Source organism: Topomyia yanbarensis, chromosome 1, assembly GCF_030247195.1.
Source record: "Topomyia yanbarensis strain Yona2022 chromosome 1, ASM3024719v1, whole genome shotgun sequence".
NCBI lineage: Eukaryota > Metazoa > Arthropoda > Insecta > Diptera > Culicidae > Topomyia > Topomyia yanbarensis.
Genome location: NC_080670.1, coordinates 139,127,560 through 139,150,975, shown reverse-complemented (window position 1 = coordinate 139,150,975; position 23,416 = coordinate 139,127,560). Strand labels below are relative to the sequence as shown.

General features: G+C 40.2%; 1 protein-coding gene across 1 annotated transcript in view; it reads left to right on the top strand.

The window, feature by feature from the left end:
- The window catches only part of LOC131694294 (transmembrane emp24 domain-containing protein 7), a 110,395-nt gene that overhangs the window by 63,239 nt on the left and 23,740 nt on the right, over positions 1-23,416 (top strand). Inside the window, exons 2-3 of the mRNA XM_058982949.1 lie at positions 9,542-9,652; positions 9,713-9,932. Coding sequence (XP_058838932.1) covers positions 9,542-9,652; positions 9,713-9,932 — 331 coding nt within the window. The remainder of the gene's footprint in view (positions 1-9,541; positions 9,653-9,712; positions 9,933-23,416) is intronic.

Here is a 23,416-nt window from a genome sequence, read left to right as displayed (position 1 = left end):
CGGAAAAGCGGCCATCTTTCAAAACTAACAAACTTACATCAGTTTCCCGGAAATGGTTGGGTCGATTTTCGCAAACTTAGTCCCAAATGATAGCTATAATATCCCCATAGATGTCTATAAAATTTCGTACGGATCGCTTATATGGTTCCGGAAATATAGACTAAACCGTCCGGTCACATATGAAATTCCCATATAAGCCGGAACCCCATGAAATTGCAGAAATCGAATTCGTATTTTTGATGCCAAACATCTTTAAAATGCATGAAACTTCGAGAATTTATGTTACCTCGAAAAATGTTTGTTTATGAAAATCGACTTTTTGGAATTTTGCTGATTTCGCACCTTTTTGCCTTTCTCAATAGAAAGGCATTGCAATTGCTCTGAAAACCGACTGTTTAACGGAGGGCCGAGTGACATATACCATTCGATTCAGCTCGTCGAGTTCGGCAAATGTCTGTGTGTATGTATGTGTGTGTATGTGCGTCTGTGTGTACGCGAACACAATCTCACTCACTTTTCTCAGAGATGACTGAACCGATTTTCACAAACTTAGTCCCAAATGAAAGGTGCAACGTTCCCATAGGCTGATATTGAATTTCTATCGGATCCGACTTCCGGTTCCGGAATTACAGGGTGATGAGTACGATCACGTAGAAAATGTCGATTTTAATAAATTCTGCAATGAATTTTTCCAAAATGTGACCACAACTGCTTCGATTTGTAGTACTACGTCACTAACAGCCATTCAATGTCTCTTTGGTCACATTGGCCACCATCATCGGTTCCAGAAGCCTCGGCGGAAGTATCCAAACACAGAATAACAGTCATATCGGTTTCTCGGAGATGGCTGAACCGATTTTCACAAACTTAGTCCCAAATAAAAGGTGCAACGTTGCCATAGGCTGATATTGAATTTCTATCGGATCCGACTTCCGGTTCCGGAAATACATTCAATATCTTTTTGGTCACATTGGCCACCGTCATCGGTTCCGGAAGCCCCGGCGGAAGTATCCAAATTCAGAATAACAGTCACATCGGATTCAGAAATAACAGTCACATCGGTTTTCCGAGCATCCAGTTTTTTTTCTAGAAAGGTTCCAGTTTTTTTTGAAAAATAAAAAATGATGGCAACGCGCCTTGTTGCTACTAGCAACAAGGCACGTGCTTCAGGTGGCGCATAGAAGCGAAAGGATACCCTGACGCCTGACGCCTGGCAGATTTTTTTTGCCGTCAATTCAACTAGACTTAGACCGATGCAGTATCCTATGGATGTTGGTTACATACCAATGTGGTAAATCTAAAGTATATGATGTTATTTTTTTATGCTTTATAAAATATCATTGGTACACCCGCAGTGTTGGCAAAAAAAATAATTTTTGGCAATTAATTCGATCTATCGAACTTTGAACAGCCATAACTTGTTGTAGAAACATTCTAGCACCATGCATTCTTCGGCAAAGTTGTTCAGCATATCCTGGACTACACTTCTATCTAATTGCTGGCATACTGCAGGAAGAATTGTAGTCTGTAAAATTGAAAATGCAAAAAGTAGGTTTTCCCATACTAATTTCCATACAAATTTCAAACGCAATGCGCTACGCCGGGTCAAATCCAATCGCCCCAAAATTTTGCACAGTTGTTTGGGACCCCAAATGAAACCAAAAAAAGCGCTGTGCTGAAAAAAACGATCATTTTGCCCCACCATAATGTGCTGTGCAGCGATGCCAGATGTGAAGACATGTCTTCATTTTGAAGACATTTGAAAGGCTGTGAAGACAGGTTTTTCTATTAGAAGACAAATTTGTTTCGGTTGTCTGACCGATTTCTGGCAGAATTCTGGGTCAAAATCTAAAACCGGTTCAGAATCCTGGTCGGTGACGACAAATGAAGACATTTTTTCATGAAATGTAAAGACATTTGAAAAATATGCCTGGTATCCCTGGTGCAGTGTGAAAAACATTGACTAATCCATGTGCAGTTGTGTTAGTGCGAGATTGAGGTTAAATCCGGTGGAATTTTTGCCAAATGAGGTTAAATCAGATGGCGAATTGAAAACATCACGCTATATGTATGTTGTCTATATACATTACAATTGGTATCCCAGACGTCAAATAAGTCAATAGAATAAAATTAATCTTGCGTCGTTTTAGCAAGGCTCCTATGAACAGTTGCAGAAGTTTTGAAATATTTCACGCATATGTCCTTCCAATTTAAAAGGTCTCAAGTGCAAAATTTCTAAATATGATCATTAAAATTTTGCGACTTTTTGTATAATGCTTGTTATTTTGATAAATACAGGACATATTGAGTTCTGGTTTTTCGGTATTCGTTAAATATGTTATAATTACATACTGTGTAGCAAATAACTCAGTTTGTTTACTTTTGTCTCTAAAGCTACCAGTACACTGTTTGTCATAACGTGAAATATTTGATGAAGCAAAATTTGATCAATTAAACGTGTTTGACAAACAAATTTGACAAGGCCAGTACACGAGATCAACCGTTTAACAAACTTTTTTCATCAAATATTTGCATTGATGCGTTACCGGACGTTACGCCTAATATTGTTTGACAAACATAATAAAACAAGATTGATGGATCAGTACACTGTTTGTCAAATGTAGTCAAACCGGCATGTACGTCAAACAAATCGCTATGCGAAAACAAATTGTGCTGTTTGAACTTCATGAATTTTCAAGAGTGCAAACACATGAAATATTTGTGTTAGTGCAGGGATGTCAAATGATTTTTCAGAAAATTTGTTTTATTTTTATTAAAAAAACTGGAATTTTCAAAGCAACTATATCGCTTTCCTTTGTTCGTGGTTATGCAGAGCAAGGTGTTTAGAGTTCTATGGTGATTCGTCTTTGGCAGTAGCTAGGTGAGAAGCGAGGTAAGCGTGTAACTGCCCGGTCAAACCATTCGGAATTTGATTCGGAATCCTGAATGGAGTCAGTATGGATTCCAAATCAAATGCAACAACCGATTCTGAGTCGGAATCGGTTGTTGCATTTGATTTGGAATCCATAATGACTCCATTCAGAAATCCGAACCGGTTCCGGAATGAGTTTAACTGGGTGGCTTCGGGGGTGAAAAATGACAGCAAACAACTTTGTTTGCAAACTGAAATCCAAGCAATCATTTATCTAGACGAATGTTTCATCACTAGTAACTAGTAAACAATGTTGTTAGCTGTTGAATTTATTACACTATAGGTTATCGATTTTAATTTAAAAATTCAACAATTATCTCTAGTGAAGAATAGCATGCCTGTGTGTAGTTCTGAAACAGTCGATGGAATTAACGGGTTTTAATTTGGCCACGGATAATATTGCTTGCTCATAAAACTGGTGCATTTTTAATGTCATCGTGGTCGTATCTTGCACACAACACTTATTTTTTTCAGAGCTGAATAAATGGATTGGCGATGGGGTGGTTTGGTGCGAGAACCGCGCTCTGTTGTTCTTTAAATTATATGTGGCGTTAGGCGCTTGTACAGATAAATTCACCCCGACGCGCGTTCCAGTGTGCACCGTGGTGAATTTATCTGTGTGTTTGTTTCTTCCGGCAAGCCGTAATGCGTACTGGTTGTTTCGTTGTGTAAAGGAGATGGTGTTGGCTTATTGGATATTGATGATATGATTTTCTGTTCATGATTGGATACGAGTTACTTCGGGAAGTTTATTTACAAGTTTATAGAGCATTTTTGCACTACCAGGGGAAACTTAAAATACTTGGTCCTCGGAGCAAACTGAGAAAAAGTTTTACGTATCATCATGTTATAAACTCAGTTAAATAACGGTCCGGAAAACAGATTAGTTGTATCCACATTAAGGCCGGCTTATTTTGTGTGCGGCTAAATGACGCAATGTGCTTTTTACTTATTTTGTTTGCGAATATCGCGGCTACACAAATGAAAAGCTCCATTATTGTGAAAACTCCACTCTAAGATACCTGCTTGGTTATGGTTCGAGCATATTATTATTTATGAAAACATGGGGTAAACGTGCCTCCTAAGGAAATATGATCATAGTTTAGCTATAGAACATTAATTGGGAGAATTTAATAAATATAATTCAACCAACATTTCCCCCTGTAATCGCAATCACAACGCTTTGGAAAATGTTCAAAATTTTAATGATTCACAACAACAACGGGACAGAAAGCTCGTTGGACTAACACGTAATTTTGTTTTCTGTTGAGATTTCACAAAAGTGTAGCTTTAAATCGTCTTAGGTTATGCAATTATTAGGTTTTCAAAACAATTGTTCTGTTTTAGATTAGAAAGATGGGTAGGTAATGTCAACGATATTACCGAAATGAAGTAGCATACGGTTTAAGTTGTTAATACGAATGCTGCAATTTTTACTATTTTCTGAAAGGTTTTATTAAAATAAATTATTTCGGTATTTCTAATGGAAATAGCGAAATAAAGGTACAAGTATATACGATTCTCTACTGTTGCCAAATTAATTGATTCACTCTCATTTAATGCTTTTTGCAGGGTTACCATATGAGGATAAATATGTTGGAATATTTTAGGTTTCGATGTACGTGTACCGATATTTCGGTATTTCCATTAGAAATAACGAAATGGCTGGTTTTAATATAACCTATCAGAATATAGTCAAAATTGTAGCATTCGCATTAACATCCTAAAGTGTATTCTACTTCACTCCGGTTATGTCTCCGACATTACCCACCCATCTTTTTAATTTTCATATCAGGCAATTAAGGGCGATTAAATGGCGCGTTCCCTGGGCGATTTCGGGGCGATTTAAGGGCGGGTAGAGCGGCAAAAAAATGACGGCGGCAAATCGCCCAAATGTTGCATTTAAAATAGCCCCCTAATTGCCAGCAAATTGCCTGCAAATTGAAGGACAATTAGCGCATCCGAGTTGGCAAATAGCCCCCGCTAGCCAGCAACTTGCCCTTTTTGACTGGGAAGGATAGGCAACCGTGTCAAAAAAAAAATGCGGACGAACATGGTCAGGCGATTTAAAAAGTTTGACGTTTGACTCGCCTGTGCTAATTGCCCCTCGGAATAAATGCAATTTGCGAATGCGATTTAAAGGCAATTTCAATACTTAGACAAATTTTCTGGCGGCTGAAATGGACTTGGTTGTTTTTCGCGTTTTTCAAACATGGCAGTTCATGTTTGGTTTAAGCTTAAAATTGTTTTTTGAATAATTGGTGTGTTTTCACTTGTACTTTGTTTGTCTAGTGCACTTAATTTAGCCAACGAATGTGGGAAATTGTGGAGTCGTGTGTATGTATAGTAGAACAAGATCTCTGACCTAAAGTCTTAATGAACGTCAGATTGTGATAAGTTTGGAAGTGCAATACCAATTTCACCATTGATTTATAGGAATCAGGTGGTGATTGCCTAGTATACTGGTAAGTGTATGTGAGTAGATAATGAATCCGAAAATAAGTGTTATTTTTAATTTTCATATTAGGCAATTAAGGGCGATTAAATGGCGCGTTCCGTGGGCGATGTTGGGGCGATTTAAGGGCGGGTTGGGCGGCAAAAAAATGACGGTGGCAAATTGCCCAAATGTTGCATTTGAAATAGCCCCCTAATTTCCAGCAATTTGCTGGCAAATTGAAAGGCAATTAGCGCATCCGAGTTAGCAAATAGCCCCCCGTTAGCCAGCAACTTGCCTTTTTTGACTGGAAATGTTCGATTGTATTCGTTTTTTGACAGCTAAACGCGAATCCAATCGATCCAAAATGGAGTCTCCGCAGTTCTCTTTCTAGAGTTATGCAGGAAGATTTTATGTGTTTAGTGATCCTGAAAATACGGAGCCGGCTCTCAGTTTTTTCCCTACAGTCCATCCCGCATAAATGTGTACCATATGCCAACCATTGCATCAATCGTTTCAAAACCATTTTCAATATGGTTCGTTCAACAATAGATTAACCATTACCTAGTATAATATCGAACATAACCAGTGTCGTTTTTCCATACTACACCATACGAACAACGGGTTGTTAAGAACAGTCACCATACCAAAATGTGCTATTTTCCATATAGATTTTAACAACATACCATTCAAGAACCATACAGTTTATGGTGGCATGCATATTTTAGGTCTAGCGATGGATAAAATATTAGCTGGAGAAAAAAACCTCTTCCCCTTCACATTCCAATTTTATCGATTAATGAAATATTGTTTTGCTCTCGCCATCTTCTGAAGAATGCTTCGTTGGCACTAAGTGAACTGACACTTTATCCAATTGAGCTATCTCCGTAATATTGTTAGACGAGGATTTTTGACCATCTTAAACTACAGATTTTTGGAGCAGGGTAAACCGATATACGAATAACGAAGCCCACCAGTGCAATTATAAACTCTGGCGCCAAAGGACAATGTAGTATACAAATCTCCAATATAGGATACACGGAAGGTATTGGAAATGGTAACTAAAATGGGTATGGTAGTATAACAGTTCAATTATAATGGTGAAATATATCAGTAGTATTCCCAATATGGTGAGCATTATACGAATAGTTTGGAAATGGTTCCGAAGATTTCTGGAATGGTATTTATTTATACGGGATTGTAATTATGTGAAGAGGAAATTAAGGATGTAATAAAATCGGCAAATGGTGGCTTGATAGAACGTAAGCAAAAAACTTGTCGCCGGAGAAGTTCACACAATTGAAAAAAATGTTTTGCAGTCGGGTTACCCGCGTAATATTAATCACATAACTTATGGGATTTTGACTAACAGGGATCGTTAATTTGGAAAAAATGTGTCAGTTTTTCATATGTATTGATAGCGGGTGTCCTTACGAGTACACTCATATTATTTTTAAACCCTAATTATTCTTTTCTAAATTTTAAATTAAAAGTAACCAAACTAAATTCAGCCAACAAACTGACAGTTGTCTTACTAAATGACGTTTCTGCAAATATCTCGTTCGCATCAATGGTAACCGGGACAGCACCCACACAGCATGATCTGGTACTTTTGCAATCCGCTAGCAGCTTGCAATCCCAAGTTTCATCTACAAACTATGGTACATCTGATGAGACAACCTGTAGAGTCGTACAAACTTTCGTGAAAAAACATCACCTAACATGTACTGGAAGTACTATTCTCCCTAGCGCCGCCTAGTGGCTGAATTCTGAAATTATCTACTCGTCTTCGGGCAACACTCGACTCGCTGTTGAATATTGCCAAAGACAGAACACTTTTAAATTATCATGATCTCGAGATATAGAATTTAAAAAATGGTACATGCTCACTTTAATTTGATTTGCCCATAATCGCGTAGCCCTTGACCTCTAGAGCATTGCCGAAAACACCATCTTTCTAAGTTATTAGACTTTTGAGATGCATCATATTCTATAATGTACTTTTAGGTGGTACGCTCATTAGAGCCTCATAGTGAGAGTGTCCCAAACTAATCTATGACCATCTGGTAGTCTTTGATTTCTCGAGCAACTTTACTGAAGACAGTACCCCTCTAAGATACCATCCATAAATGACGTAGTATTTTTTGAGTGATTTTTAACACCCCCTCCCCCATCGTAGCATTTCGTCATAAGCCTCTAAATACCCCCTGGTAATTTCGTAGCTTGCCGGTAACCCTTCCCCCCCCCCCTTCTTGTCCTCGCAAAAAAACGAAGTTAGATGAAACGGGTAAGATTGTCGTGACATCAGGTCCACCCCAAAGGCCTTAGTACAAAGGTACGCAAAGAGTGTGCAGAGTTTGAAGCCAGAAAAAGTCTACCTATCGAGCAAAATTAGAATCCACCTTTGCTGCACAGGTATCAGAGACGGATTCCAATTGTGCTCTATAGGTAGACTTTTTTTGACTTCACTCTTTGCGCAACTGTTCTCTATCAATTGTGGTCAACCCCTACTCCCCTTTAAAAAAGCTATGTAGACTCTTACCCCCCTGCCGTCACACATCATCACAAAATACAAAACTCCCCCCTCCTCCATATAATGCTACGTCATTTATGAATGGTCCCTAAACAATAACGTTATTGAAGCACAATATGCAGATTGTAATTAAATCAAAACAAACATCAATCAATATTCTCTTTTACACCAAGTTTAAAGTTTAGGAAACGGGTCACGGGATTTCGCACGGAATTTGGCCAGGGGAAAACCTAAAGCCCTGCCACTCTAAACAAATACCAACAATATCAAAATAGCGCCGAATTTTAAACCTTAACGTTTTTTTCGTTTTGACAACTAATTCTGAATCAGTTTCGCGTAATACGTATTTTGCTATCCTGAATGAGCAAAGCATGTTTGTCAAACTTCTCCATCAACAAGTTTGACAAACTGCAGCGTTACGCTGTTTGAAGTTTTGACAAACTGGTCAGTACACTGTTTGACAAATCGACAAATGATCGCTTTGACAAACACGAATAAAAAGTTTGGCAAACTGTGTTTGATCAAATATTTGAAGAGCCAGTACACAGCAGTTCAAATTTATTTCACGAAAGATGTCAAGTATTTCGTGAAGAATTAGTGTTGCTGTTTCGTCCGGACACGACAGCTACTAGATTCTAGGGACCATCAGAATCCAAGGTCTGCACACTAAAAATCTCTAAGCATACAAAATGGTAATCACCGCCAAGCCCACGAATGGAATAGTTTAACAAAATGTTGAAATTTAAAATCTTCACCTATTACGCTCGAAAACCCCCAACAACCCCAATAAAAAAAATTATACACGAACTTTAACCCATATAGTACAACGATTCCGCATATTGTTTGGATGATACCATGAACACGTCCTTAGGTTCTCAAATCATACAATGTTTATTAGGGAATGTAATGCTACATAAACACATTGGAGAATGTATTTCACAATACCTTAAATGCATAACTAGAGATAACACCAAAAAAAAGGAATATTATTAAATGGTAAGGGTGTTGATATTCTAGCACCAGCATTTGCGCAAAGTTTTAAAAACATGGTTCTTTTCGGCTAAAATGGCACATAATGCTAGTTCCGGTACGATAAGTAATCAGTAAAAAACGGAACGTTTTATCGCTCAGATGCTCAACACCGCAAAAAAAGTTAAACTACCGATTAATTCCACATAACCATTTCACATCTAAAGTAAAGCACTAATTCATATCTACAGTGAATAACAGGCTATATAAGAGGATTATTTTAGTTATTGGAATTTCCAAAAATAGTTAAATTTTGTTTAATGAACATTACCACTAAACATAAACTAGAACATATTTCACGTTTTCCGCGAACTTTCAACATAATGCTTGAAATGCCTTCAACAGAAAGCTACGACTCTTCAATAAATGTGTGTATGAAAGGTGTGAATGTTGGAATGAAATGCTAGTGCGGGTGACTATATAAAATTTCTCTGTGATAAAATCATGTGTTAGATTTTTATAAAGCCGGCCTAAAGATAGGGTTGGGAACTAGAGGGTTGAAAGAAGGAGTAATATAATAGTATATGTATAATATCATAAAATATCATATAAAACTATGTTTTTTATCAATTTCTTTAAAAAAATCTATTTCCTTGTCTATGTCTTATTACAGGTTGTAACAGGTGGGCAGTATGATGTGGATGTATCATTGGAAAGTCCGACGAAAGAGATCCTTTATCGACAAGTAAAAACACAATTTGATTCACATCAATTCACCGCACAGGTAGTTCACTTCTATGTTTGCTAGCAAAAATAAAGGATATTAAGATTATAATCTAAACAGGTAACCGGGGTATACGCAGCTTGCTTCAGCAATGAATTTTCGACTTTCTCCCACAAACTTATCTACATGGACTTTCAAGTTGGTGACGAACAGCCTCTGCCGGGTATCGACGAGCACGCAACTGTCCTGACGCAGCTTGAGACATCATCACAGGAAATCCATAAAAGTTTAAACGCAATCCTAGATTACCAGACTCACCATCGCCTACGAGAAGCTCAAGGTATTTAAAGGGTATTTGAAAAGTTTATTAACCGTAAACATGATCATTATTTATATTGCGACTGCGTTGTTATTATTTTCTATTTAAAGTAGCATTTAGTGGGGTAGAAGAGTATATGGACTTTGTGGCGAATTCGGACGAGGAAAGGGTTGGGTTAGTAGTTGTGCGACGGAGCATTAGCGTAAGTGGGGATGTTATTGTGTCAGATTTTTTGGCATCGCCAGCGTTTTTTGCAGTAGCCAGACCAAAAGACAATATTCTCATTCTGTGACATTTTTAAATTATAGATGTAACTCACAAATTATAATGACACTAAAATGACAGTATACATTTTGCAAAATGGGGTTACATTTCACCAACTTAACCAAAATTCATTGATGAACTTTTTTTGAAAATTAAAACTTATGTCAAATTTTAATAGTTTTGAGGTTAGTGTCAAGTGACAGATTTATAGTTGAATGGCCAGATTTTCTTTGAAAAATTGGCAACCCTGTGAACAGCTCAAGCAATTAATGCCGTTTTTGCTGGACCCCGAAACTGAGTCAGGTTCCAGCCCCAAAAACTATCAGTTCATACATTTTGACAGTAGTGGGAGTTATAACCTGAATCAGTTTCGCTCTAAGCAAGAACAACATAATTGAACGTGTTTAAGAATAGAAATCGTATGCGCAGAAAAAAATTTGTTCAGCTTTACGCTTTACGTAAATTGTGTTTTGCTACTAAGCCTTATGGCTGTATGCTCCTGTAGGTATTTCTAAAGTACGGGCATACTTCACTAAGTCTGCGCCTACTGAAATGCGGTTCATCAGAGGGTTAGTTCAAGGTTTAGGTGGATAAGAGATTGAGCCATGTTGGAGCAGTTTCAACAAAGGCTTATCAGGAGCCATCCATATACCACGTGAACAATTTAGGGAAGGGTGGGGGTGACGAGAAAGTTGATCTTCATGGGGAGGGGGTACCTACGCCGCGGCTAAACATCGAGCGGCTACAAGATGGCAGAGTGGCTCAAGAATACGCGCAGCAGTTGGAAGTGGCACTACCAACGGAAGAGCAGCCAGGCGCAGTTGCCCTTGAAGATGGCTGGAGAGATATCCGAACCGCCATAGGTAGCACCGCAGCCACTGCACTAGGTACGGTGGGCCCGGACCGAAGAAGCGACTGGTACGACGGCGAATGCGAGCAGTTAGTCGAAGAGAAGAATGCAGCATGGGCGAGAATGCTGCAACACCGCACGAGGGCGAACGAGGCGCGATATAAACAGGCACGGAACAGGCAGAACTCGGTTTTCCGGACCAAAAAGCGCCAGCAGGAAGACCGAGATCGCGAAGCGATGGAGCAGCTGTACCGCGCTAAAGACACACGGAAATTCTACGAGAAGTTGAACCGCTCGCGCAGGGGCCACGTACCACAGGCCGACATGTGCAGAGATACAACCGGGAATCTTCTCACGGACCAGTGTGAGGTGATCCAGAGGTGGCGGCAGCACTACGAAGAACACCTGAACGGCGATGCAGCAGACGACGAGGATGGCACGGTAACGCACCTGGGAGCACGCGCGGAAGACATTACACTACCGGCCCCGGATCTCCAAGAAATCCAGGAGGAGATTAGCCGGCTCAAAAATAATAAAGCCGCTGGGGTTGACCAAATACCAAGCGAGCTACTAAAACACGGTGGCGAGCCACTGGCTAAAGCGCTGCACTGGGTGATTACCAAGATTTGGGAGGAGGAGATTTTACCGGAGGAGTGGATGGAAGGTGTCGTGTGTCCTATCTACAAAAAGGGCGACAAGCTGGATTGCTGTAATTACCGAGCAATCACCCTACTGAACGCCGCCTACAAGGTACTCTCCCAAATACTATGCCGTCGACTATCACCAATTGCAAGAGAGTTCGTGGGGCAGTACCAGGCGGGTTTCATGAGCGAACGATCTACCACGGACCAGGTGTTCGCTCTTCGTCAAGTACTGCAGAAATGCCGCGAGTACAATGTGCCCACACATCATTTGTTCATCGACTTCAAAGCCGCATACGACACTATCGATCGAGATCAGCTATGGCAGATTATGCACGAGTACGGATTCCCGGACAAACTGACGCGATTAGTGAAGGCGACGATGGATCGGGTGATGTGCGTAGTACGTGTCTCAGGGACGCTCTCGAGTCCCTTCGAATCACGCAGAGGGTTACGGCAAGGTGATGGTCTCTCGTGTCTGTTATTCAACATCGCGCTGGAAGGTGTAATAAGAAGAGCAGGGATCGACACGAGTGGTACGATTTTCACAAAGTCCGTTCAGCTACTTGGCTTCGCCGATGACGTTGATATTATTGCACGAAACTTTGAGAAGATGGAGGAAGCCTACATCAGACTGAAAAGAGAAGCCAAGCGCGTCGGACTTGCCATCAACACGTCGAAGACAAAGTACATGATAGGAAGAGGTTCACGAGAAGAAAATGAGAACCGCCCGCTTCGAGTTTGCATCGGTGGCGACGAAATCGAGGTGGTTGAAGAGTTCGTGTACTTGGGCTCACTGGTGACCGCCGACAACGATACCAGCAGAGAGATTCGTAGACGCATCGTGGCAGGAAATCGTGCTTACTTTGGCCTCCGCAAGACACTTCGGTCGAACAGAGTTCGTCGTCGTACGAAGTTGACCATCTACAAGACGCTGATTAGACCGGTAGTTCTCTACGGGCACGAAACCTGGACCATGCTCGTGGAGGACCAACGCGCACTTGGTGTCTTCGAACGGAAAGTGCTGCGTACCATCTACGGTGGAGTGCAGATGGAAGACGGCACATGGAGACGGCGAATGAACCATGAGTTGCATCAGCTGTTGGGGGAGCCGCCCATCTGTCATACCGCGAAAGTCGGACGACTACGGTGGGCCGGGCACGTAGCCAGAATGTCGGACAATAGCCCGGTGAAAACGGTTCTCAATTGCAATCCGACCGGTACAAGAAGACGTGGCGCGCAGCGAGCACGATGGATCGACCAGGTGGAAGACGGTTTGCGGACCCTTCGCAGACTGCGTGGTTGGCGACGCGCGGCCATGGACCGAGTGGAATGGAGGAATCTTTTGTATACGGCACAGGCCACTTCGGCCTTAATCTGTTAATAAATAAATAAAAGAGATTGATACCTTGCCTTTCTAAAAATGTAACAAAATCACAAAAATTCAAAGGAGGACCCGCATCTGTAACCACCCTATCAGGCAATTCAAATCTAACAAATATAAATTTCTTTAAAACTCTCTTCGCATCAATCCCATGTTTCATCCATTCAATTTCATTCTATTTCGAGTAACTATCGGCAATAGGTAAGACAGTTTTATGATCTAAATGAAAGAAATCTGCGTGAATTCTGCTAAATGGTCGTTTAGTAGCAATCCAAGCTGAATTTATTTTTGGATAAAAACAATTGGTATTTTCCTGCAAGCTTCGCAAGCATCAACATATTTTTCAATGTCTGAGTTAAACCCAAACCAAAAAACTACTCGACGAGCTAATTTCTTCATTTTCACATTTTATTGAAAAAATGGGCTTTTTATTACATTTCTTATAAAAGAAATGTATAGAATTCGCTCAAACTTTCAAGATTTTTTCCGAGGCCCGGAGGGCCGAGTCTTATATACCAATCGACTCAGCTCGACGATTTGGGACAATGTCTCTCTCTCTCTCTCTCTCTCTCTCTCTCTCTCTCTCTCTCTCTCTCTCTCTCTGTGTGTGTGTGTGTGTGTGTGTGTGTGTGTGTGTGTGTGTGTGTGTGTGTGTGTGTGTGTGTGTGTGTGTGTGTGTGTGTGTGTGTGCGTGTGTGTGTGTGTATGTAACGGACAAATTCTCATTCGTGTTTCTCAGCAATGGCTGAACCGATCTTATCCAAACCAACTTTAAATAAAAGAACTAAAAAACAGTATGAACGCTATTAATTTGTTTTTGATTCTGATGTTTAGTTTCCAAGATATGAATGTTCGAATGCGTAAAAATGGCGCTTTTTGCAGTTTTTTAAATTATCTGCCGAAATTGACAATATAGATTAAGAATTTATATGTTTTTAGACAGCTTTAACAAATACCTTTCGAACAAGCTATAGATTGTTGAAATCGGACTATTATCAAAAGAGATATTTAACATTAAAGGCGGACGAAGGATTTTTATCATTTCCCATTGCCAGAAATATGACCAAAAACATGTAATCTATTATTAACGCCAAAACGGCTTATTTTAGGTCAATAGTATCTTCGGAGAATTTAATGGCGGCAATATGCCCTTTCTTTTGGTATTGTGCTTTTGCTGATTAATCTCCCTATGAGTGAGATATTTTCACAAATTTTCTTGGAAGTGATTATATCAAAATGATGTCTTCAGCAAATTTGTAGCTCTTACTTTTGCGAATAACTTTACTAAAGACTTTAAATATCTATTTTGAATACTTTAAAAGTTATGGCTTGTTTTTTGTTGATTACTCCTTCTCGCCTATTTATTGTTCAATATAGTAATAATCCATTGAAATAAGCTAAACATTATTTCGATAAAACGAATTTTGTATTTCATTTTACTATCTACAACCGCTAGAAATAATCACCGAACACTTCCAAGTTGTCTGGAAGGAACTTGATAACTTATCAGTGCAAAAATGTTCATTTGTGCGAACCTTCTGACTGCAATTTTTCTAACTTATAACCATCGGATCGATCTGAAACATATCGGAAATTGAAAAGCGAAATAAATAACTCCAAGCAACGGCGTAGCCAAGAGAAGGTTTTGGGGTTTACCACCATACAACCCCCCCCCCCCACCACACCCAAAAAAAATATTGGATTGAAGTTGAAAATTTATTGATGCAGACTGATTTAATTCAATATTACAATAACAATTATCTGATCCGTACATTGATAACCTGTTGTTGTAAACATCATGAGGACTTTTGATAAATTGTCGGAATGGGGTCCTGATATGTAAATGATCTATTGGTCTTGATTTCACAGTTGTCTAATAGCATCAATATCAAATTCCTGCCTGAAAACATTCCAATAGAAAATTCCAGAGTTCTGTAATCAATAATAATTCTCAGATTTCTTTTCAAATTGAGCTCGCTTTTGTAGAGATGTACTGTAATAAGGGTCTTTATTTAATAGGAAGTGAAGTTAAAATTGATTTAATGTCTATGAAACATAGAACTGCTCACCAAAAAAAATGCATAACTTTCAACATTTGCTAAAAATGTTTTTGCCTTTCTCATTCACTCTAAAATTCGTCAATCTAATCCCGACCGGGAGGGCCGAGTGTCATATGCCAATCGACTCAGTTCGTCGAGTTCGGAAAATGTCTGTGTGTGTATTTATGTGTGTGTATGTGGAAAAAATGTGAACATACCGGCCCGGAGCGAGTATGCAGTGAGGGGTTGCTACTTTAAATTTAGTTTAAAATTTCTTAACAAGTTGAAAGTTTTATGCAGGACCCGGACCTCCCGGATCTTTCTAAATGATCCGCCGCTGGTTTCAAGCGATGTTTCAGTATCACATAGTATCTCAAGATCGTGGCTGTCGATCCGTTGTTCGTATGTGAAAATTGTACTGAACATGTAATATTCATTTCCACCATTGTATTGAACATAACCAGCCATGGAATCGTAGTCTGGACAAATGAGAAAAGCACAATTGCACCATTAAGTGGATTAAAACGGGTTTTTATTTTGGGAATGCGTCAAGTTGAGACGAAAACGTAATATTATTAATAACGAGGATAACACTTTCCGAATGTAGAGAGAAATTTATGAAAAATGACGATTAACATTCGACTCTAGCAGGTCCTGATCGATTTTGATGAGAATTTGATTTTTGTTGTATGACCAATTATATGTATAGGTTAAATGTTTTTTTTTGGCTCAGTACAATATACATAACCCCTTTAGGAAAATTCAGTTTTCCCACCACAATGCATTGATTGAGGAATTTAGATATTTTATTAACAGAGCATTAGCAATAATTCGTTTGTATGTCTATTTTATGGGCCCTTTTTTCGCTTTCCCATTGATTTGGTTTGAGATTTCTAGCACTGATGTTGTCCTATGCTGATTTGAGCGATTCTCTGAGTCCTGCCACTATCCCATGTAGTATGTGTTATCAAAAACATCGCGAAGCATCAAGTTCTAAATGTTCTCAAACGATATAATATCCGAAGAGAGTGATAAGAGTTATAAGAAATGTCTCATCACACTGTTAGGTGGATTAAAAGCGTTTTTAATATAAAAAAATGGGCTTTTATTTTTTAATTTTTTTAATATTTTGTCAAGAAAAACCTAAAGAGAAAAGAGAATTTTCCTAACAATAACTTTATAACAATACCCCATCATGAAATGTAAACAATCTAATGTTTATCGTTTTAAACATTAAAAGAAACTTTTTCAGTGTATTTGGATCATGGAGTAGAGAGAGCTTTCAATAAAAATGTTTTCCTAACAAAAATTTTGATATACTTTTGTAATTCATACTATTAGTCAAAAATACATTTGCTTTTCTGAATTTGATTCTAAACGCCATTTTAAATCAAAATGGTCGTAATTTTGTTATAGGGTTTGTGCTCTTCACGCACAAAGATGGTTTTAAACAATTTTCTCCTTTTTGGAGAAGAAATAGTTTTTACCAAAAGAGTTCTTCTCTAAGAAGAAATATAGCATAGTGCATCTTGCATTAGCCTGCTAAGCCAAACCAAATGTTTCGATTTCATTAGTTCTCATAAGGTTAAAATGAAGTTCTTTCGCTTAAGCCCGTCGCGATCATCTACGCACACCTATGCCCGAGATCGCGTAAACTTGATAACACTCCGGCAATTGTGTGAACGTTTTAGTACTTACGACGTTACAAACGCGGTCTCAAACGCAAACCCGCAAACGCGCGCGATCATGAATCGGTCACGTCCGGAAATCTTTAGCCTTCATTCTAGCAATTTAGGTCCATACATTCAGTTGGACCAATAAAAAAAAATAAAGCTCATATCATGGGAATTCTAAAGATATGTAAGAACGCACTTTCTTCTGGAATCTGAACCGTACACCAAAAATCAAAAATTAAGCATCAGATTCACGGTCCGCGCGCTATCATTCTAGAACACACGCGAATATGCGAAAGGCACACGGTTATGAAATAAAATTTATATACGCGAAGTTCATACACGTTAGCACACGCGACATACAAACGCATACGCGATCGAGCACGTTAACGTACAAATGTTCGAGCCCTTCGCGATGATACACGCGATCGCGAGTCCCTACGCCCACACATGCCTGAACCGTACAATGAATATCACATTCAGAATCACGGCCCGCTACAATTGGCCTATTGCAGTGTTTTATTGGGAGACATTGCCTGTCTCGTCTGCAAATTGTAGTATGTGATTCTAACGGGGAGCCCTTCCGAGAACCTAGCTCTACAGCTCCAGTAGGACAACTCTCGAAAAAAAAAATATTGACATCAAATCAATACGTTCATGAAAATTAGTGCATGGAACTTTAAAGAATAAACCAAAGTAACTAATATTTAGATACATATCGCCCGTTTAAATATATAGATAAATAGACTCATAATCCTATATGTCACTGTTTTGGGTCCGTTAGTTTGTAGATAAACCTTATTAAGAACCTAAACCTGACGCAAATGATCATTTAATGACATTCCGAGTTGAAAAAAATACACTTTGGCTACGCATCCTACTCCATCGAGTGCGGCATCTCACCCGCAATTTTGATGCGGCATCTATCCCAATTGTAGGGGAGAGATGCCGTCCGACGACATTTTGCTCTGAAATTATGGATGACCGTGCTCATGATCAGAATGTCTTCTAAAAGGTTCCAGCTATTCAACGATACACGATTTACCAAAAAATCGAACAATTTAAAAAACAACGAAATTTTCATGTCAGACTTTAACAATTTTCGACACTCCGTGGTGGAACTGGACGCACATAATCATTAATAAAATTTTCGTGAGTTAATAAAACGATTATTTGACATCTCCAGTGTTGTAATTCATAACAGTTTTAGCCTTCGCCTTGAAAGGTTGTGTTTGCTGATTGGTTGTAGCAACCAAGGCTGTGCAAGCCGTGAATAGGCTAGAAGTTTGTGTACCGTGTCAGTATTTGATGCTGTGTTGGTGCGGAGACGGGCAGGATTGTTGGCTGCGAGAGCGGTCGTTTGGTGGTGGTACCACGCGATAAGCGAGTGTTGGTGCGAAGGCAACGAAGTCTCAGGTAAGCGGCGCCCCACCTTGTTGGTGGTAGTGGTTTCGCTGCATACAACCGGCGCTTGCGACGGAGTGAGACAGAGCTGCATCTGGTTGGTGAAGCGGCTCGCTTCATCATCACTCATTCATCCGTATTAGTGCAGATACGGGATTTTGAGTATTTGTGTACCTAGCCACGCTGCGTGGTAGGGGAATACCTCTGGACGGTGGCCCCACCTTGGTGGTAGTAGTGGTTGCGCTGCATACAGTCGGCGCTTGTGACGAAGTGAGACAGAGCTGCATCTTGTTGGTGAAGCGTCTCGCTTCATCATCACTTATTCATCTGTGCTAGTGCAGATACGGGCTTTTGTGTATTTGTGTACCTAGCCACGCTGCGTAGTAAGAAAATACCCCTTGACCCACAGGTAAACAGCGGCTCCATCTTGGTAGTGGTGGTTGCGCTGTGTTCAACCCGAGCGTGTGACAGAGGGAGACAGCGTGAAACTGCAACTCTTCGAAGGACAGGTAGACTTTAATATAATTTTGCTAGTGTTAGTGTTTAATCAACTTATTGTGTATGGTAGGCGAGATGGAGGATAGTAAGATGGAATCTTCCACTTCACAAGAACAAAATTCTTCTGATCCCCCTCCCTCAACTCCCCCTAGAATAAAATTATACCATCAAGGGTCTTCTGGACCTTGGCAAGTTTTCTTCAGGCGGAAAGGAAAGCCATTAAACCTTGTGCAAATTGCACGGGATCTGACTTCACGATTTTCTGCTGTAACAGAGATCGTGAAAGTAAATAAAGACAAACTTAGCATTGATAACATTAGACAAGCTAACGAGATAGTAGCCTGCGAACTCTTCACGCGTGAATATAAAGTTTATATACTTTCGCGCGATATAGAATGCGATGGAGTCATCTCCGAACCCAGCCTCACTGCCGAGGATATACTTAAGCATGGTGTGGGTTGTTTCAAGAACACCCTGCTTAATAAAGTAAAAATACTCGATTGTAAGCAATTGTACTCAGTATCACTTGAAGAAGAGGAAAAAGTTTACCGGCCATCCTATTCATTTTGTGTAACTTTCGCTGGGTCTGCTTTGCCTAGCCATGTTCCTATTAATAAAATTCGTCTCCCCGTTCGCCTTTTCATCCCTCGTGTGATGAATCGCCTCAATTGTAAACAGCTTGGCCACACAGCCGCTTACTGTTCCAATAAGGTACGGTGTGGCAAATGTGGGGGGCCTCATCAAGAGGATACATGCAATAAAAACTTAGAAAAAATGTTTACATTGCGGAGAAAATTCACACGAGCTCCTTGCATGTCCCATATATAAAGTGCGGGAGGATAAAATTAAACGATCCTTGAAGGAGAGGTCTAAGCGCTCTTATGCAGAAATACTGAAAAATGTTACTCCTGAACCCACTGTCCCAGAAAACAGATACGCTATTCTATTGCCGAAAGAGTCTGACGAAGCGTCCGAAGGTACATCATTTGTTTTACCTAAAGGATCCAGGAAAACAAAACAATCCTCTTTTACCAAACTGTCAAACAAGGGCCTTAAAATATTTCTCCTCCCATAAATAAATTGCGGCCAAAGCTAAAGAATTCCGACGCAATACCCAAGCCAGTCTCTCCCGGTTTTGGTAATGTACAATCCAAACAGAACACCATTACTGGAAATAATAAAACTTCAACTTCCTCCGAGCCTCAATCGGGGATAGGTTTATTGAAATTTTCTGAAATTGTTGATTTGATTTTCAAAGCATTCAATATTTCTGCACCACTAAAAAGTATACTTTCAGCGTTCCTCCCAACAATCCCAATAATGAAGTTTTATTATTTCCAGTAATGGTGTTCTGTTTGGATTGTACATTACCAAAACCGGGATTTGGCCGCAATTTATTTATGGGAGGAGAAATATTTTAAGGCCCTTGTTTGGCAGTTTGGTAAAAGAGGATTGTTTTGTTTTCCTGGATCCTTTAGGTAAAACAAATGATGTACCTTCGGACGCTTCGTCAGACTCTTTCGGCAATAGAATAGCGTATCTGTTTTCTGGGACAGTGGGTTCAGGAGTAACATTTTCAGTATTTCTGCATAAGAGCGCTTAGACCTCTCCTTCAAGGATCGTTTAATTTTATCCTCCCGCACTTTATATATGGGACATGCAAGGAGCTCGTGTGAATTTTCTCCGCAATGTAAACATTTTTTCTAAGTTTTTATTGCATGTATCCTCTTGATGAGGCCCCCACATTTGCCACACCGTACCTTATTGGAACAGTAAGTGGCTGTGTGGCCAAGCTGTTTACAATTGAGGCAATTCATCACACGAGGGATGAAAAGGCGAACGGGGAGACGAATTTTATTAATAGGAACATGGCTAGGCAAAGCAGACCCAGCGAAAGTTACACGAAATGAATAGGATGGCCGGTAAACTTTTTCCTCTTCTTCAAGTGATACTGAGTACAATTGCTTACAATCGAGCATTTTTACTTTATTAAGCAGGGTGTTCTTGAAACAACCCACACCATGCTTAAGTATATCCTCGGCAGTGAGGCTGGGTTCGGAGATGACTCCATCGCATTCTATATCGCGCGAAAGTATATAAACTTTATATTCACGCGTGAAGAGTTCGCAGGCTACTATCTCGTTAGCTTGTCTAATGTTATCAATGCTAAGTTTGTCTTTATTTACTTTCACGATCTCTGTTACAGCAGAAAATCTTGAAGTCAGATCCCGTGCAATTTGCACAAGGTTTAATGGCTTTCCTTTCCGCCTGAAGAAAACTTGCCAAGGTCCAGAAGACCCTTGATGGTATAATTTTATTCTAGGGGGAGTTGAGGGAGGGGGATCAGAAGAATTTTGTTCTTGTGAAGTGGAAGATTCCATCTTACTATCCTCTATCTCGCCTACCATACACAATAAGTTGATTAAACACTAACACTAGCAAAATTATATTAAAGTCTACCTGTCCTTCGAAGAGTTGCAGTTTCACGCTGTCTCCCTCTGTCACACGCTCGGGTTGAACACAGCGCAACCACCACTACCAAGATGGAGCCGCTGTTTACCTGTGGGTCAAGGGGTATTTTCTTACTACGCAGCGTGGCTAGGTACACAAATACACAAAAGCCCGTATCTGCACTAGCATAGATGAATAAGTGATGATGAAGCGAGACGCTTCACCAACAAGATGCAGCTCTGTCTCACTTCGTCACAAGCGCCGACTGTATGCAGCGCAACCACTACTACCACCAGTTCTTCTCTAAGAAGAAATATAGCATAGTGCATCTTGCATTAGCCTGCTAAGCCAAACCAAATGTTTCGATTTCATTAGTTCTCATAAGGTTAAAATGAAGTTCTTTCGCTTAAGCCCGTCGCGATCATCTACGCACACCTATGCCCGAGATCGCGTAAACTTGATAACACTCCGGCAATTGTGTGAACGTTTTAGTACTTACGACGTTACAAACGCGGTCTCAAACGCAAACCCGCAAACGCGCGCGATCATGAATCGGTCACGTCCGGAAATCTTTAGCCTTCATTCTAGCAATTTAGGTCCATACATTCAGTTGGACCAATAAAAAAAAATAAAGCTCATATCATGGGAATTCTAAAGATATGTAAGAACGCACTTTCTTCTGGAATCTGAACCGTACACCAAAAATCAAAAATTAAGCATCAGATTCACGGTCCGCGCGCTATCATTCTAGAACACACGCGAATATGCGAAAGGCACACGGTTATGAAATAAAATTTATATACGCGAAGTTCATACACGTTAGCACACGCGACATACAAACGCATACGCGATCGAGCACGTTAACGTACAAATGTTCGAGCCCTTCGCGATGATACACGCGATCGCGAGTCCCTACGCCCACACATGCCTGAACCGTACAATGAATATCACATTCAGAATCACGGCCCGCTACAATTGGCCTATTGCAGTGTTTTATTGGGAGACATTGCCTGTCTCGTCTGCAAATTGTAGTATGTGATTCTAACGGGGAGCCCTTCCGAGAACCTAGCTCTACAGCTCCAGTAGGACAACTCTCGAAAAAAAAATATTGACATCAAATCAATACGTTCATGAAAATTAGTGCATGGAACTTTAAAGAATAAACCAAAGTAACTAATATTTAGATACATATCGCCCGTTTAAATATATAGATAAATAGACTCATAATCCTATATGTCACTGTTTTGGGTCCGTTAGTTTGTAGATAAACCTTATTAAGAACCTAAACCTGACGCAAATGATCATTTAATGACATTCCGAGTTGAAAAAAATACACTTTGGCTACGCATCCTACTCCATCGAGTGCGGCATCTCACCCGCAATTTTGATGCGGCATCTATCCCAATTGTAGGGGAGAGATGCCGTCCGACGACATTTTGCTCTGAAATTATGGATGACCGTGCTCATGATCAGAATGTCTTCTAAAAGGTTCCAGCTATTCAACGATACACGATTTACCAAAAAATCGAACAATTTAAAAAACAACGAAATTTTCATGTCAGACTTTAACAATTTTCGACACTCCGTGGTGGAACTGGACGCACATAATCATTAATAAAATTTTCGTGAGTTAATAAAACGATTATTTGACATCTCCAGTGTTGTAATTCATAACAGTTTTAGCCTTCGCCTTGAAAGGTTGTGTTTGCTGATTGGTTGTAGCAACCAAGGCTGTGCAAGCCGTGAATAGGCTAGAAGTTTGTGTACCGTGTCAGTATTTGATGCTGTGTTGGTGCGGAGACGGGCAGGATTGTTGGCTGCGAGAGCGGTCGTTTGGTGGTGGTACCACGCGATAAGCGAGTGTTGGTGCGAAGGCAACGAAGTCTCAGGTAAGCGGCGCCCCACCTTGTTGGTGGTAGTGGTTTCGCTGCATACAACCGGCGCTTGCGACGGAGTGAGACAGAGCTGCATCTGGTTGGTGAAGCGGCTCGCTTCATCATCACTCATTCATCCGTATTAGTGCAGATACGGGATTTTGAGTATTTGTGTACCTAGCCACGCTGCGTGGTAGGGGAATACCTCTGGACGGTGGCCCCACCTTGGTGGTAGTAGTGGTTGCGCTGCATACAGTCGGCGCTTGTGACGAAGTGAGACAGAGCTGCATCTTGTTGGTGAAGCGTCTCGCTTCATCATCACTTATTCATCTGTGCTTTTGTGCACTTATTCATTGTACATTACCAAAACCGGGAGAGACTGGCTTGGGTATTGCGTCGGAATTCTTTAGCTTTGGCCGCAATTTAT